At 41.1% G+C, this 14,002-nt stretch overlaps 1 protein-coding gene across 1 annotated transcript; it reads right to left on the bottom strand.

Moving 5' to 3' along the window:
* Positions 1–1,421: 1,421 nt before the first annotated feature.
* Positions 1,422–11,488, bottom strand: scinla (scinderin like a). The gene is made up of 17 exons (XM_080537156.1): positions 11,433–11,488; positions 8,952–9,136; positions 8,263–8,417; positions 6,890–7,051; positions 6,404–6,553; positions 6,046–6,135; positions 5,744–5,876; positions 5,183–5,271; positions 4,857–5,072; positions 4,589–4,722; positions 4,336–4,426; positions 3,984–4,154; positions 3,241–3,415; positions 2,504–2,619; positions 2,222–2,299; positions 1,978–2,038; positions 1,422–1,881 (listed from the first exon to the last, which is right to left on the bottom strand). The coding sequence occupies exons 2-17, from the start codon at positions 9,130–9,132 to the stop codon at positions 1,721–1,723; spliced, it is 2,163 nt and encodes a 720-aa protein (XP_080393282.1). The 5' UTR covers positions 9,133–9,136; positions 11,433–11,488; the 3' UTR covers positions 1,422–1,720.
* Between the last annotated feature and the right edge of the window lie 2,514 nt (positions 11,489–14,002).

Here is a 14,002-nt window from a genome sequence, read left to right as displayed (position 1 = left end):
TCATCACACACACCCAGCTGTTTCATCTCCAGGAACTTAAAAGCCAGTTCAAATCAAAGATCCACGACAAGACGAGACCGAATTAGAACGTCCAGCTTCTTAGTTGTCTGAATTATCTTGAATCTTTAATCTTTGGTCTGAACTGCCCAGTTTTAGAACATTGCTTGTAAGTGGTTGCCGAGTTCAAGATCGTGGATCTTTGGTCTGCACTGGCCTTATTCAGGTTCCGCACGATGGCATACACTAGAGGGCACAATTATTTTACTAGACCTATACCATTTGAATAGTATACATGTATTGTTTATAAAGTACATGTACTTATAAAGATACCATAAAGATTCCAAACCCACCGTGATTGGACACTGCTGTGACAATTAGCGTCACAGGAGGCAGCCTCTCTCATGACCCCTTAGAGATAATACGCTCTCTTATAACAGCGGTGGAGATCATAACCATACACAGCAACAACAAACATTTACACTCAAATGGTACCCCCTTTACCCATTAACCTCTTCTTCTCATCCGTGACTATGTGGACAGCCAGCTTCAGGCCGATGCTAAAGGAGCTGTCAGTGATTAACATAACCTTCTGGTCCATTGAAAATAACGTGAACTAGTATTTTTGTAATTATTTAGTTATCTTTTGCTATAGTGGATAGGTATATTATTTTTGATATTGATAGATAATTTATTGCATAATAATATTATATTGTAAGGAAGGGGCAGGACCAGATAAGCTTTGCTTCTTTCTGTCCCTTTTTTCTTTTTAAATTTAGTTTTATTAGTGTTATTTTTTGTTATTACAAATGTGTGTGTTTTTATGGTTGAAATGTTCGAGATAAATAAAGATCAAATCAAATCAAATTATTGTCTGATACAGAGCTACAGCAAGAGGGAGGGAATTTGGGAGAGCATGAGGAGAAGATGAGAGTGAAGGTGCTCTTAAAACCAAGCTCCTTAAACCACCAGAGTCTCATTCATCATAAACTAGCTTAATGCATATGGACCCGTGATTACAGTCTGCTTGGGGTAAACCTAGTCCAGACACCTACTGAGGCTTATGCTTATGTTCTAAAACGGATTGGTTATTTGAGTATCTAGGGAGAAGGGAGTAGCAGAGTAACAGGGATCAATCATCAGCTTGCATATGTAAAATAGGATTAAATGGTGGATTCATAGTTAATCTACTTCACACATAAACTCTATGAATGGGATTACATTGCAAAGACTTTCTTTCTGCACATAATCAGAAGACTCAATGAAAAAGACACAAGAGTTTTTCAAAAAGCAGGCTGTTTTATTACAAATTATCCAAAACAAGTTTACTCATAAATTAATTCATAAAGAATTCACTAAACAATTATTTGCAAATTCTATTCCAAAAGTGAATTGTAACTTGTTTGATTCAGAATAGGAATTATGACTAAGAGTTACATCAAAATAACAATAATTCACTGGAAAAATGGCCATCATGATAATGGCCACATTGTCTTGTTTAGAGGCAACAGTTTTAAAGTACTATAATAACATAAAGAAATATATTTTCTAAGACAATTATCCAAGCTATAAACTGGTCCAATAATATAACACTTTTTATTGTGCATATAAGGCCAACTGCGGCTGGACAATAACCGCTGTATGCTTGTCTTGGCCTTGCTGAATACAGGATTATGCAGCGAAGCCATGCGAGGCAGAGGTATGGGTGTGCAGATGACAGAGATTAAAAGCGGGCCCGGATGCGGTCCAGAGGGTCTGTGTCCCACATCTTGGAGTCCCAGGCCTGGAACCAGCCGGTGAAGGTGGGAGGCTCTGTGCCCTGCTTGAGAGTGGTGATGGGGAGGCCACGACGCCCAGAGGGGTCTGACTCCACATAGTCTTTGGCTGAAACGTACAGAATATTTGTGGTAATAACTACACTGTGCAGTAACAATAATGCATAATGGTAAAAAAGTCATGGATCTTATCTATTAATCATACCAATTTTCGCTGATCCAGTCCTCTCCACTTGGTTCGCCTCGTTGCCAATCCAGAGGAAGATCTGGTAGGAGGGTAGGGATAGAGGGGGATATTAGAGATAAGGAAAGAGTAAAAATCAGTATGTGGGGAGGGATTGGACCATTTTGCTAAAGAACTATGACAGGACTTCAGTGGTAAGAGAGTCACATCGTTCATTTATGTGGATATCATATAATGGTTTTCAATAATCAGGCTAAAAATTCACCTGGTCGTCGGTGTCCAGGAGCATGACATCATCGGTTGCCAAGTCTGACTGATTGAAATCTCCAGACACCTCCTCTGCCTGAGAGAGAGAAAACAATACATACAGAGTTAGTCAATACAGAGAATACCTATTTATTTCTAGCTCCACACACCTAGTAAACAAACCAAATCAAACCAATGGAGAATAGAACGTGCATGCTAAAGATACTTGTGAGTATACTAGAGAGTATTTCTAATCCAGACCTCTGTCACTTCACTCAGAGGTAGAGACTCCCGTACTCACAATGAGCCTGCCGGTCTTGTTAGAACAGCCAAACAGACGTGGCGGCTTAACCGTCTTCTGCAGACTCCTGGAGGTCTGGTAGTCCTTCTTCCCACCCAATGCTGACCAGAACCCAGCTGAAAGACGATGAAAACAGTACATTATGGTACATTAAAACAAAACATACCTCAAGCATAGAGAATCATATCTCATTCAAAGATTTCACAGTGAAAGAAAAAACGGGCATAGACTCAAAACAAAACATCCCGGGAGAAAAGAACAACACAACCGAATCCTATAATAATAATAATAATAATAATAATAATAATAATAATAATAATAATAATAATAATAATAATAATAATAATAATAACTTTATTTGTAGAGTGCTTTTCCTGCAAACGTTGCAGCTCAAAGTGCTTTAATCATTATATAATCTTAATTTAATTATTTTGTAACTTAAATGCAATATTAAAAGGATGGGTTTTTATAATCTTAATTTAATTATTTAGTCATTTAAAGGCAATATTAAAAAGATGGGTTTTTAGTCTTGACTTGAACATATTTACTAAGGTTGCATCCCTAATGTAAACTGGCAGTGCATTCCACAATTTAGGTGCATAAAATGAGAATGCAGCCTCACCAAATCTCTTCTTTTGTACATGTGGTACACAGAGAAAACCAGCGTCAGAAGACCTGAGAGCTATTTTAGCACAACCATGGCACCTGGCCTGTGACGGGGCTGAGGGAACACCTACCAGGCTCTTTGCCCTCAGACACGTCAGTGGTACTTCCTCCCAGGAAGCTGGTGACATACTTGGCTGCAGCCATCTCCTCCTCCGTGGCGCCCACTCCTCTCCACAGGAACATGGCGTCACGGGACTTCAGCACAAACACGTCGTTGGTGTTCAGACAGGCAGCAGAGGGCTCCACCTACACCAGGAGAGAAGAAGAGGGATAAACATACAGTATATATAAAAGGTACAGAGATTCTTATACTCATTCTAAAGTCATATACTGTATATCAACAAGCAGAATGTGTCTTCTTCCAGTCCATTAACACAATTATCAATGAATCACTGTACATGTACATGTAGAGAATAACACTAATTCATGGATTAACACTATATATATATATATATATCTATATATATATATATATATATATATGTTACGGTACATGTGGGAATACGGTACATGTGAGAAAACTAGGGTTAGGGTTAGGTGCTAGGGTGCTAGGGTTAAGGTTAGGGGTAGGGTTAGGGTTAGGGTTAAGATTAGGGTTAGGGTTAGACATGCCAGCATGTACCAAGTCGACGTAGCACCTAACCCTAACCCTAGTTTTCCCACATGTACCGTATTCTCACATGTACCGTAACATATACATACAGTATATATATACAGTATATATAACACTATATTTAATGATGACTAATAATCAATAAAAGGACTGTTCCAAGCTTGTGGCATGGTGTGATAAAGTCTGTGTATTCTGACTCACCTCCACGGCCCGTGTGGCTCTAGTAGAGCTCTGACGGATGTGGAAGAGGCGTGTGCTGCCAGCCCGGCTCTGGCCCCCTTTACGGGACGTCCCACCCAAGTGGATCATCATGACCTTCCCTTTAAATAGGCTCATCAGGTGGGGCGGCTCCTGGCCTTGAGTGACACGCACCTAACGGATGAAAAAGGTTTCGAAAAGGGGACACTTCAACACATCCGTCCAACCATAAGCTTCACACACCCAATCAATAAACTCAAGCAGGTGATATTCAGATTAACCCCTTGAACTCTGTGTTTGAATGACTGGTGTGGTACATCAGAAATCAGATGAATCTGTGTAAGAAGTGTCTTACCTGGACAGGGGACCCTCCCATTGAGTCGTCCAGTTTGACGGTGAGGAAGGCAGAGGCGGCCAACTCATCCTGAGTGCACTTCAGCCCTTGCCTGAGAACATCAAACCCCAATGTGTCAATTAATCAAGGTATACATGTTGATTTGGATGGTGAATTAGGTTGGAAGCCAATCGCCTGAGTCACTGCAGGGGACAGACTATAGTCTAATGATGCCTCCCATTTCTGACCATATAAGGTCATAAAAAACACTCACCAGGTGTAGATGATGTGCTGCTCTCTACCTCCCAGACGGTAGCTGTACAGGATCAGGTAGCAGTCACCTCCGTAGAACTGTCCGTAGTTGGAGGGGTCCACAGGGACCCTGTCACCCCCTTCCACACGCCAAACCTGTGAACCAATCAAACACACCTTTACCTCACAGACCTCATTGTTACATTGCTAATCGTTCAAAACAATTCTCACACCAGTAGCGTTAGGTAGTCAGATCACAGCATTTTATCACTGATATTGTCCAAATGTACCTGAACATTTCCAGAGCCGTCGTCCACCATGCCGTGCTGGGCGGCCATGGTCTTGTTGGTGTGCAGAGTAGAGGAGTCGAAGGGGACCTGCTCCACGTGAGCAATCCTGCCAATGCTATAGGACTGGCCAGGGCCAGAGGTCTGGTCCTTGTCCTTCCAGTCGCAGAAGAACTGCTTGAACAGGGTGGTCTCGCCCCCTCCTGGCATCACCTGGATCTGTTGGGTGACAGTAAAAGAGCACAGGACTGGATCAGTCCCAGAGCGGAGTATAGGCATTGACAGATATTGGAGAGGGGGGTAAAGAGGCATGTTTAGTGTGACATTACCTGGGTGTTCTTGGGGTAGTTCTTCTCCTTGACAAACTGCTCTGCAGCCTTCATGGCAGCCTTGCGCTCTGCAGTATTGGCACTGGGTCCTGCAATTCATTGTGTTGTACCAGTTAGAGATGCCTACTGTATAATGCTTGATAATGATATCAGTTCTAAATGGTGTAAACAAACAACCAAACAAATAATTGGGATAATAATAATAATAATAACTTTATTTGTATAGCGCTTTTCCTGCAAACGTTGCAGCTCAAAGTGCTTTAATCATTATATAATCTTAATTTAATTATTTTGTAACTTAAATGCAATATTAAAAGGATGGGTTTTTATAATCTTAATTTAATTATTTAGTCATTTAAAGGCAATATTCAAAATATTAAAAAAATATATTTTAGTCTTGACTTGAACATATTTGCTGAGGTTGCATCCCTAATGTAAACTGGCAGTGCATTCCACAATTTGGGTGCATAAAATGAGAATGCAGCCTCACCAAATCTCTTCTTTTGTACATGTGGTACACACATGGATGGAATCAAAACTTCAGTAGCCATTCTCTAGTACCTTTCCAGACAAAGAGCTTGCTGTCCACTCCGTTGTCCAGCAGGTAGCACTCGCCGGCGGAGAGCATCTCCTGTCTGAAGGGGCTGCTCTGGGCCACCACAGATGCTTTCATTGAGCCAGCAGCATCAGAGATCTACAAAACATACTGATGAGCTCACATGATCTACAACACAGGAATCTGCATCCCTCCCTCACCTATTTCTAAATTGATATCAAGTACTTTCTAACAAAAAATTTAACTGGTATGGTTACACTGCATCTTGATTTATGGTCATTACAAATAGTGCACAACAAATACTGACCATGTAGAGAGTTCCCTTCTTCTTGTTGGCTCTGTCAACGGACTCGTCATCAGGACTTCCGGCTGGGATGTTGGGCTTGGGTCCAAGAGCCTAAAAATAAACAGTAAATACAAATGCATTTCTGTGATAAGGGGAGTAACTTGCAGTATCTTCATTAGCTCTGCCCAGCAGAGACTCCACCGTTGCATAAACAGAATGGCTGACCTTTACACAAGAACACCAACAAGCTTTTCTCTGTCTTGTGTTATGTCTCTGCTGTTTAGAGTGACATTAAAAGAGCATCAATGCCATATCTGTAACCCTCCCATAGTCCTAGTGTTTCCTGTGTTATAGGAAGTGGTGGAAAAAAATGACCCACGTCGGTGACGGGCTGTGGCTCTTCCCCCTCCTCAATCATGTGAAGCTTAGCACGGCCGTTCCTCTCGTTGTCCCGAATATCGATGGAAACCTGGGCAGCCTTCAGACGCTCGAAGCGGTTGCACTGGCTGCCACACCACTGAAAGATATCCTACAAATTGAGGGAGAAAAGTGATCTTTTTAATATATATATATATGTTTCTAGGGCATTTCGGCCTCATTGGGATAGAGATTAATAGAGATTGACAGGAAGGATGGGTGAGAGAGAGGAAGGATGACACGGAGGATAGGTCAATGGCCGAATCAAACCAGGGACGTGAGCTACACCACCTAGGCCCCTGAGGAAAGTTATCTAATAGGACATGACCTGTAACTTTGGTAATGGCTAGACACATTTCGGATATGGCTTGTGGTAATACATGCTCCACAAAATAGTGAGTGAGGTCCTCTTCTTCTATTGTGCTAATTAGTTACTATCCAAGATCACCTTTCCTAGATCGATGATAAAGCAGTCTCCTTTGTTGAAGCTGGTCCAGGACATGGCCACCTCTATGGCCCTGATCGTCCGGCGGCCCTTAATGTGCAGCAGGCGCTTAACGTTCATGTCGTTGGTCACCACATGCTGGAAGCCAGAGGCGACCCCTCCTTGCTGGGGGAGGGACAGTGATAACACTGGGTCATATAAACTCTGACAACAGAACCATGCATAGTTAAGCAACTTCAAGGTGAGTAACATTGACAACAGACCACCCATATCATTAACAATGTTGTTTATTCACACAGTTCATTTACAGACGTAACTACATTTGTCAGTGGATGACTTACTTACTTGTCGTATACAACAGTGGCTACAGCCATAGACGACTCTGCTTTCCTACACTCTTGCCAGATATGCAGCCATTTGGCGTTCTGAAATTAGACACAGATGTGTCCGGCTCCCTCAGTCTGTTTGCCATTTCAAACTCGCTATGGCAACTCACTGAGTCAGTCACTGAGTCAGACTGTCTGGGCAGGATTAACATACTTAAACGACCTCAACCTCTTCTACAATGAAAAACAGTTTCTCTACTTGAAACTTGACATTGGCTAGACAACAAACACATTTAAATGATCACAAAGACCTAATTACTCTCTTTTCTCTTAACATGCACCTAGAAGAGACTAGCATCATATGACCCCCTCCTCATCACAGATGCAGACAGGAAATGCCTGGCTTGAACCTTACCCGAGGGCGGGACTGATTACCTGTGTATAAAAATCCATGTTTTCCTCTCTGTCTTTACTTTTCTGAGGACCTTTCACTGCCAAGACTTATCTTGACATGCTCGTAAACTGTTTTCCTTTTGCAAAAGACAATTAAATAGCTTTCTATACGATTTGAAGAAATCAGGCTACCTTTTTCTATTTTCGATACTTTAGATACTATATATATATATATATATATATATATTTAGATACTTAAATATTTCCCTAACAGGAGCATCAAACCTGCGTTGGAGAATGTTACTCCAATGGTGTCATAAGTATTTCAACACTTAGTTAGGATGGTCACTAGAATATCACTAATTAAAGCAGGATCTGATCAATACATGTACACTTCAGTCTCACTTAGTGTCACCAGTATATATATTATTATTTTTTAACCTTTATTTAACCAGGCAAACATGTAAGAACAAATTCTTATTTGCAAATGCAGCCTGACCAAAAAGCAGTGGTTTTTATCCTTATATATACAGTATATAAGGATAACATTGGCTGTGTTATAGAAGTTAGTGAGAAGTTATTTCTGAAATGATTTAGAGCTGAATATCTAGAGTACACTGATATGCTGTCCTCGTGAGATATGTGAATGTGTCCTACCTTGTACTTGATTCCAGACTTGAAGTAGCCCAAGAAGACGAGCGACTCATTGTTCTGGACCTCGCGGAACTGCACTGGAGTACCACCCAGGAAGTCATCCAGCTGGGTGGTAAAGATGGCGGCAGCACCTTTCTCATCCTGAGAGCTCTCGTTTCCTAATGGTGTGAGGAGCAAACACAGAGACAAGAGGGATCATGTTAAGGAATACCAATGAAAACGCTAATACTTTTTTTTTAGTATTTCTTTCTGAGGGGGGCAGTCCCACTCATATTTTTCATTTTATTTGACAGATATAGTGAAGACAGACAGGAAAGCAAGGAGAAGATGGGAGAGAGGGCATGGGCCGGACTCGAACCCATGCCGACATGGGCATGATGTGTGCATCGCAGACCGCAGCACTAGACCACTGGACCACCCCAGGCCACGAAAAAGCTAATACTAAGAACTTAATAAACACACTAGAGGGAAACCAATAGTTAAGTCAATAATCAAATAAATATGACAGGAGAACTTGAACAGTTGCATGCAATCGTCTGATATGGCTTTATTATAATTTCCTGCACATAGAGGATCATGGAGGATCATGGAGGATCATGGAGGATCATGGAGACTGAGTGTCTTGCAAAGATACAGCAGAAGGAGATGAGTCATAGTCTATCATCATAGAGTTAACCTGTTTAGTCTCTTACCCAGCCACATGTGGATGTAGTAGGAGGGGGCAGCAGTGGTGTAGAGCAGGACATAGGCATCCCCAGAGTAGAAGTTCCCATGGAGCTGTTTAGGAACGGGCTTCAGGTCCATTTTCTCCAAACGCCACACCTGCAGGCCCGGTTCCTTCCCTGCAGTCTGGAACTCTTTGTGGACCCCCATGGTTCTGAGGGGAAAGAGCAGAAGATTGACGTAAGGATTCCAGATTGTGTTTTAAACAGAAAGTCGTTTTTTGGAGTGTCTGCATTTTTCTTCGGTCACGGTGTACACAAAGATAACCATGGGTCAACTGCTCCACAGGCCAGCTCACTCTTTTATTTAGTTTACACCCCCATGTCTAAGTCTCCTAGTTCACTCACGCACACTACGAGGCTGCCGTTATTGCTGACACCAAACATCCAGATTCAGAGTAAAGTCAAGGATAGTGAAATGAAATGTATGGCTCATTATCGCTTCTTGGCATTTGCTTCTGTAGCGTTAAAGGTTAACTCCCGACATTAATACCAAAAGCTTATTAGTAGCTTAGAGTAGCTTAATAACTTAGAGTGCTCACTTTCACAATACTCTGCTATGGTGAGGATGATTCCGCTCTAAACGAAGCCATGGAAAGCCCTCCCCCTTACCCCTAGCCCTAGATGAAATATGAATTGGGACACCCCTACCCTAAACGTGAACGCGCAAAACGAAGCCATAGGGGTGAAAACGGAGCTCTCCACTTTGAGTAAATATATTCTTCAGACAAACAGGTTCTAATTGGCACACTGAAAAGCTCTCATCAGATGGTGCTATTGTCAATACTATTATGTGACAGGTATGTATGTATTCAACAAATGATGGCAGAACTACCACTCAGAAAATATTTGTGTGTTATGAGTGCAGCTCTTTACCACGGATGTGTAGTCTATTCTATTCTATTTAATTATATCCACACAACTAAAATACTAACATGTCTGTTGGATTGGATTACAAACTAGTAATAAGCCCTACAATGTTTTCTTCAAGTCAAACATCTCCATAACCCAACTTACACAAAGAGTATATCTCTCAAATGCATTTTTGTATTATCATACCCTCCTCCTCCCCCACTGTTAACTGTGACTGTAATTGCTCAATGTGTGTGTGTTGATTTACAGGGTGGTGCACATGTCAGAATGAATCGGATGATCTGACTCATAGAAGAACTTCCCTTTCCATCACTTTTAGTACTCTGATGACTTTCCCATTTCTCAATGTTCCACAACTGAAGTTGTATTCCAATGTTTGAAATAGATTTTCAGACGTTTTTTCAAGGCATTACATAACATCTGTAATTAGTTTTTTTTCTAAACCATTCACATTAAGAATATCAGGATAATAGCTAATAGATCATACAATAATATATAGGTAAACTTAATGTGATGGTGTGTCTATAATATTCTGGGATTTATGGGGTTGGGTTTGAAGAGACATTTCCCCCAAGAGTAGGAATCCATACACAACATACGCCCAAGTGGTTCTCTAGTCTAAACATGGCTTGTCCCCCTGGACCTCAGATGACTCACAGCACAAAACCACTCCAGTGGAAAGATGGCGTGAGAACCCACCTCATCACATTTTTACAACCTTCTGAAGACAGAAGTTAGAAGAAAATACACTCAAGCATGAATAATAAATTAAACCTAATTTAAGCAAAAATGTCACTATGCGTCTTCATGCAGATTTTCTTCTAACTTCTGATACCAATACCACTATAGCCTAGTATGCCCCTTTTTATATTTGTTTTATATTTTTTTTTTTTTGGGGGGGGGGGGGGTAATTCTCACTCTAGATTTTCACTGTTAACAGTAAACAAACTGCTGACACAGCAATTCAACAGAACAGTAAAAATGCAGAACAGTCAAAGTCTTTCCAACATACAATACATTATATTTTCTCTTATCAAGACGTGGGACCCACCCACTAGAATTTTAAAGCAGCAGTTCATCCGAAATTATGAATGACATAATAAAAGAAGACATTAAAACATAAACCTTCAGACACTTCTGAACGTTATTCATTTCAGGGAATAACATTAATTGATTTTCTCTAGATGAGGAAACCGAATTGCCAGATTGAAAAAGTAAAGCACTCAAGGAAACGGTATGATTATATCAGGATACAGAGAGACAGGCAGCAACATGTTACTTCCATACCAAACGTTTAAATAAACATCGATTCAGTTGAACCATCTGCCCTTCGGAGCCTTGGATAGAATGATCAAGAGGAAACGGCAGAGTAATGTCCGCATCCACGGATGATCTAATTACATAAACATACATCTAATGTAACGTAAATCATGCAGCCTACTGATGAACATTATACATTTCTTTCAGACCCATTTTTGTGATCTTTAAAACTATTCACTTCATATACGCCAATACATTATTAAGCCTAATGAGAAGTGTTTATGTAAATGATCGATGCAAATTGCCTCTTCTATTTACCTGATGGTTGGGCTTTGAAGAAGAAGTACAAAGTGGAGCCGGCAAAAGTGGATGTTGTGAAGATCTATTCCAGATTCTGCAAAGATTGACCGTAAAAGAGGCTGTTATATATAGAGCCCTCCGACTTTGACAGCGCACTTCTGTCACGCCCAATCCAGCGTGCGCATAAAAAACAATAGGCTACTCTTTTTTTGTTCCCCCCAAAACCAATTCTTCTTGCAACTAAAATTAATTTTTGTTTTATAATTGTTTTGCATGTATTGATGTTACTTTATGTACTTTACCGTAGACCTATGTCTAGGCTGGTCATTTACTGAGGGCTGATCATTTACTGAGCCATCATCCATCTGTCAGGGGATATGATAAAACTGGGAGCTTGTGAGGTACTGAAGTCGTCACCTTCACAATACCCTACTACGGTGCCATTACATGTATGAGGATGATTTATGTTATGACACAAGTATAAACATGGACTTTGACTCCAGTCCAACAATGAGGTGGATGAAATGGTATGCCCTATTGATAGGAGAATGGAGTCATTCATAGGTGAGAAATGTGATGTTGAAGTGCTCACAATATTCTCCTATAAAATCATTGGATTTAAACTACAATAAGTAGAATCTTAATTAATTAAAAATGAAAATGAAGGTAACCATCTCATAACCCAGAATCTTATTTAGAGATAGTTTGACTTTCTGAGACTTACAGGTTATACAGCATTCCAAGTATTATGGGATCCACACCCAATATTTAAGTCCTGTGCTGTGACTGTACCCCCACGCCCTCCTCCTCCCAGTACAACTCAACCTGTTGAAAAGCCACTTCCTGGCAGCTGGCTCAGACCAGTGGCAGAACACCAGCACTGAAAACGAGTAAGCTTTCCTTTTAATATTCCCCATGAAATCCCTCTAGATCCATCCATAAAAGCCCTCTGCACGCAGCTTCAATTGCACGTGCAAGACCGTTTGTGAAAATGGAACGGATATATCACAGCTGTCTCAATTTTGAGTCACTATCCGAATATAGACATGATATAGCATGATTTTTGGAGAAGAATGACTGAAATCGGACCATATGCATATTAGTTTGTCAAACCAGAGTCGAAATCAAGTGCGACTCCGACTTCGTTTGGACGAGCAGGGGGCCTGACACTGGCCGCTTTTGTGTAGTGGTGACCTGTCAGCAGCCGGGGTATTTGGCCATAGCATGTGCCATGTTTACATGTGAGCCCTTGGATGACTGAGCTCGGTGTGTTAGGGCTGGATGACTGAGCCTGGCAGGTTCAGGCTGGGTCCATCACTCCCTCTATCAGAGAGCAGCATCAGCACATTCTACTATTGTCAGCTCTAAACACACACATACACACACGCACACACACACACACACACACACACACACACACACACACACACACACACACACACACACACAGACAGACACAGACATACTCACAAACATTCAAACAATTCCAGACACAAACCACCATTGTTGTCCAACACATAACTTATAATCTACAAACCACCTTACGTGTCCTAACTTGAGCAAAAGTTACAGCAGCCTAACCCACAAGTGATGGAAATGTACATTCCAGCCCACCCAAACAGCTGGTGAGCACTGTTTGAGTAGCAGAGTCTTTACTAGTCCATCCTTACCATGCCATGATAGACATTGCAAACGGACAGATCTGAAGTCAGTGGCCTCTTTCTCACCTGTAACCTAAATGAAGCAGTATTGTGCTGCCTACTCACAAGATCTAGGATGAGTGGAGGAAAAGATTTGGAGGCAGCATTAGGATCAAATCGGCTGCAGATGCTGCTCCACTTTAATTTCCTGCAGCAGCCCTTACTCCTGCACAGCAAAGCAATACTAATGGCATCTTTTTGAACAGTCAAACAGTTCTAAAAAAAAAAAGCAAACCCATCTGGCATAAGAATCTGCCACGTCTCACAGTAGTTTAATATTAGTCATTTATTATCACAGTAACAGTGCTTTACTGGATGGACGGGTATTGTTGGCACAAACAGTTGCAGTGAAGAAGTAAACGAATGTTCATGTGCTTCATGGAGACGTAGTTTAAAGCTAATCTTAAAGAAAATCGACAACAGACAGACAAGTTGTAATACTGTTCTTATATCTCGAAAATAGTATCGATATTGTTGATAAATATCTTCTTAAACAAAACTGAGCATGTCATTTCGCTGAGTGTATAAAGTTGCAACTTCTACGGTAGATAAGTTCTAAGAGGATTATTCCTATTTTTGAATGGACAACAATGTAAATCCTCCAAAAAGTAACCTCTCACTTTGGATGCTATATACTCATGAACATCAAATACATCTCCCAATCATCTTGTCATCAAGCATTTATTTTATGTCTGAAAATAGAATAGAGGAAGCAAGTGAGTTGTTTTCAATGTAGCACTAGGTTGAAGTAGACTACTCTAAGAGAAATGAGGGTTCACCTGAGGGGTGCAGCTGACCTTTAGGCCAGGTGTTGTACCCTCTTGCCTCTTTTGGTTGTGGTCACAGAGTCCAACTCGTTTTTATTTGCTTACTCTGCTGATGTGCTCT

This window comes from Nansenia antarctica (genome assembly GCF_963989245.1).
Source record: "Nansenia antarctica genome assembly, chromosome: 7".
NCBI lineage: Eukaryota > Metazoa > Chordata > Actinopteri > Argentiniformes > Microstomatidae > Nansenia > Nansenia antarctica.
This window is presented reverse-complemented; position numbering and strand designations above follow the sequence as displayed.

What these genes read in the sequence shown, in the direction of transcription:
- scinla (XM_080537156.1), bottom strand. Translation starts at nt 9,132, where the DNA reads ATGGGGGTCCACAAAGAGTTCCAGACTGCAGGGAAGGAACCGGGCCTG. An exon ending in AGCCACAGCCCGTCACCGAC is followed by an intron (nt 6,136 to 6,403) that starts GTGGGTCATTTT and finishes GTTTATTTTTAG; the next exon opens with GCTCTTGGACCCAAGCCCAA. An exon ending in ACTACCCCAAGAACACCCAG is followed by an intron (nt 5,073 to 5,182) that starts GTAATGTCACAC and finishes GTCACCCAACAG; the next exon opens with ATCCAGGTGATGCCAGGAGG.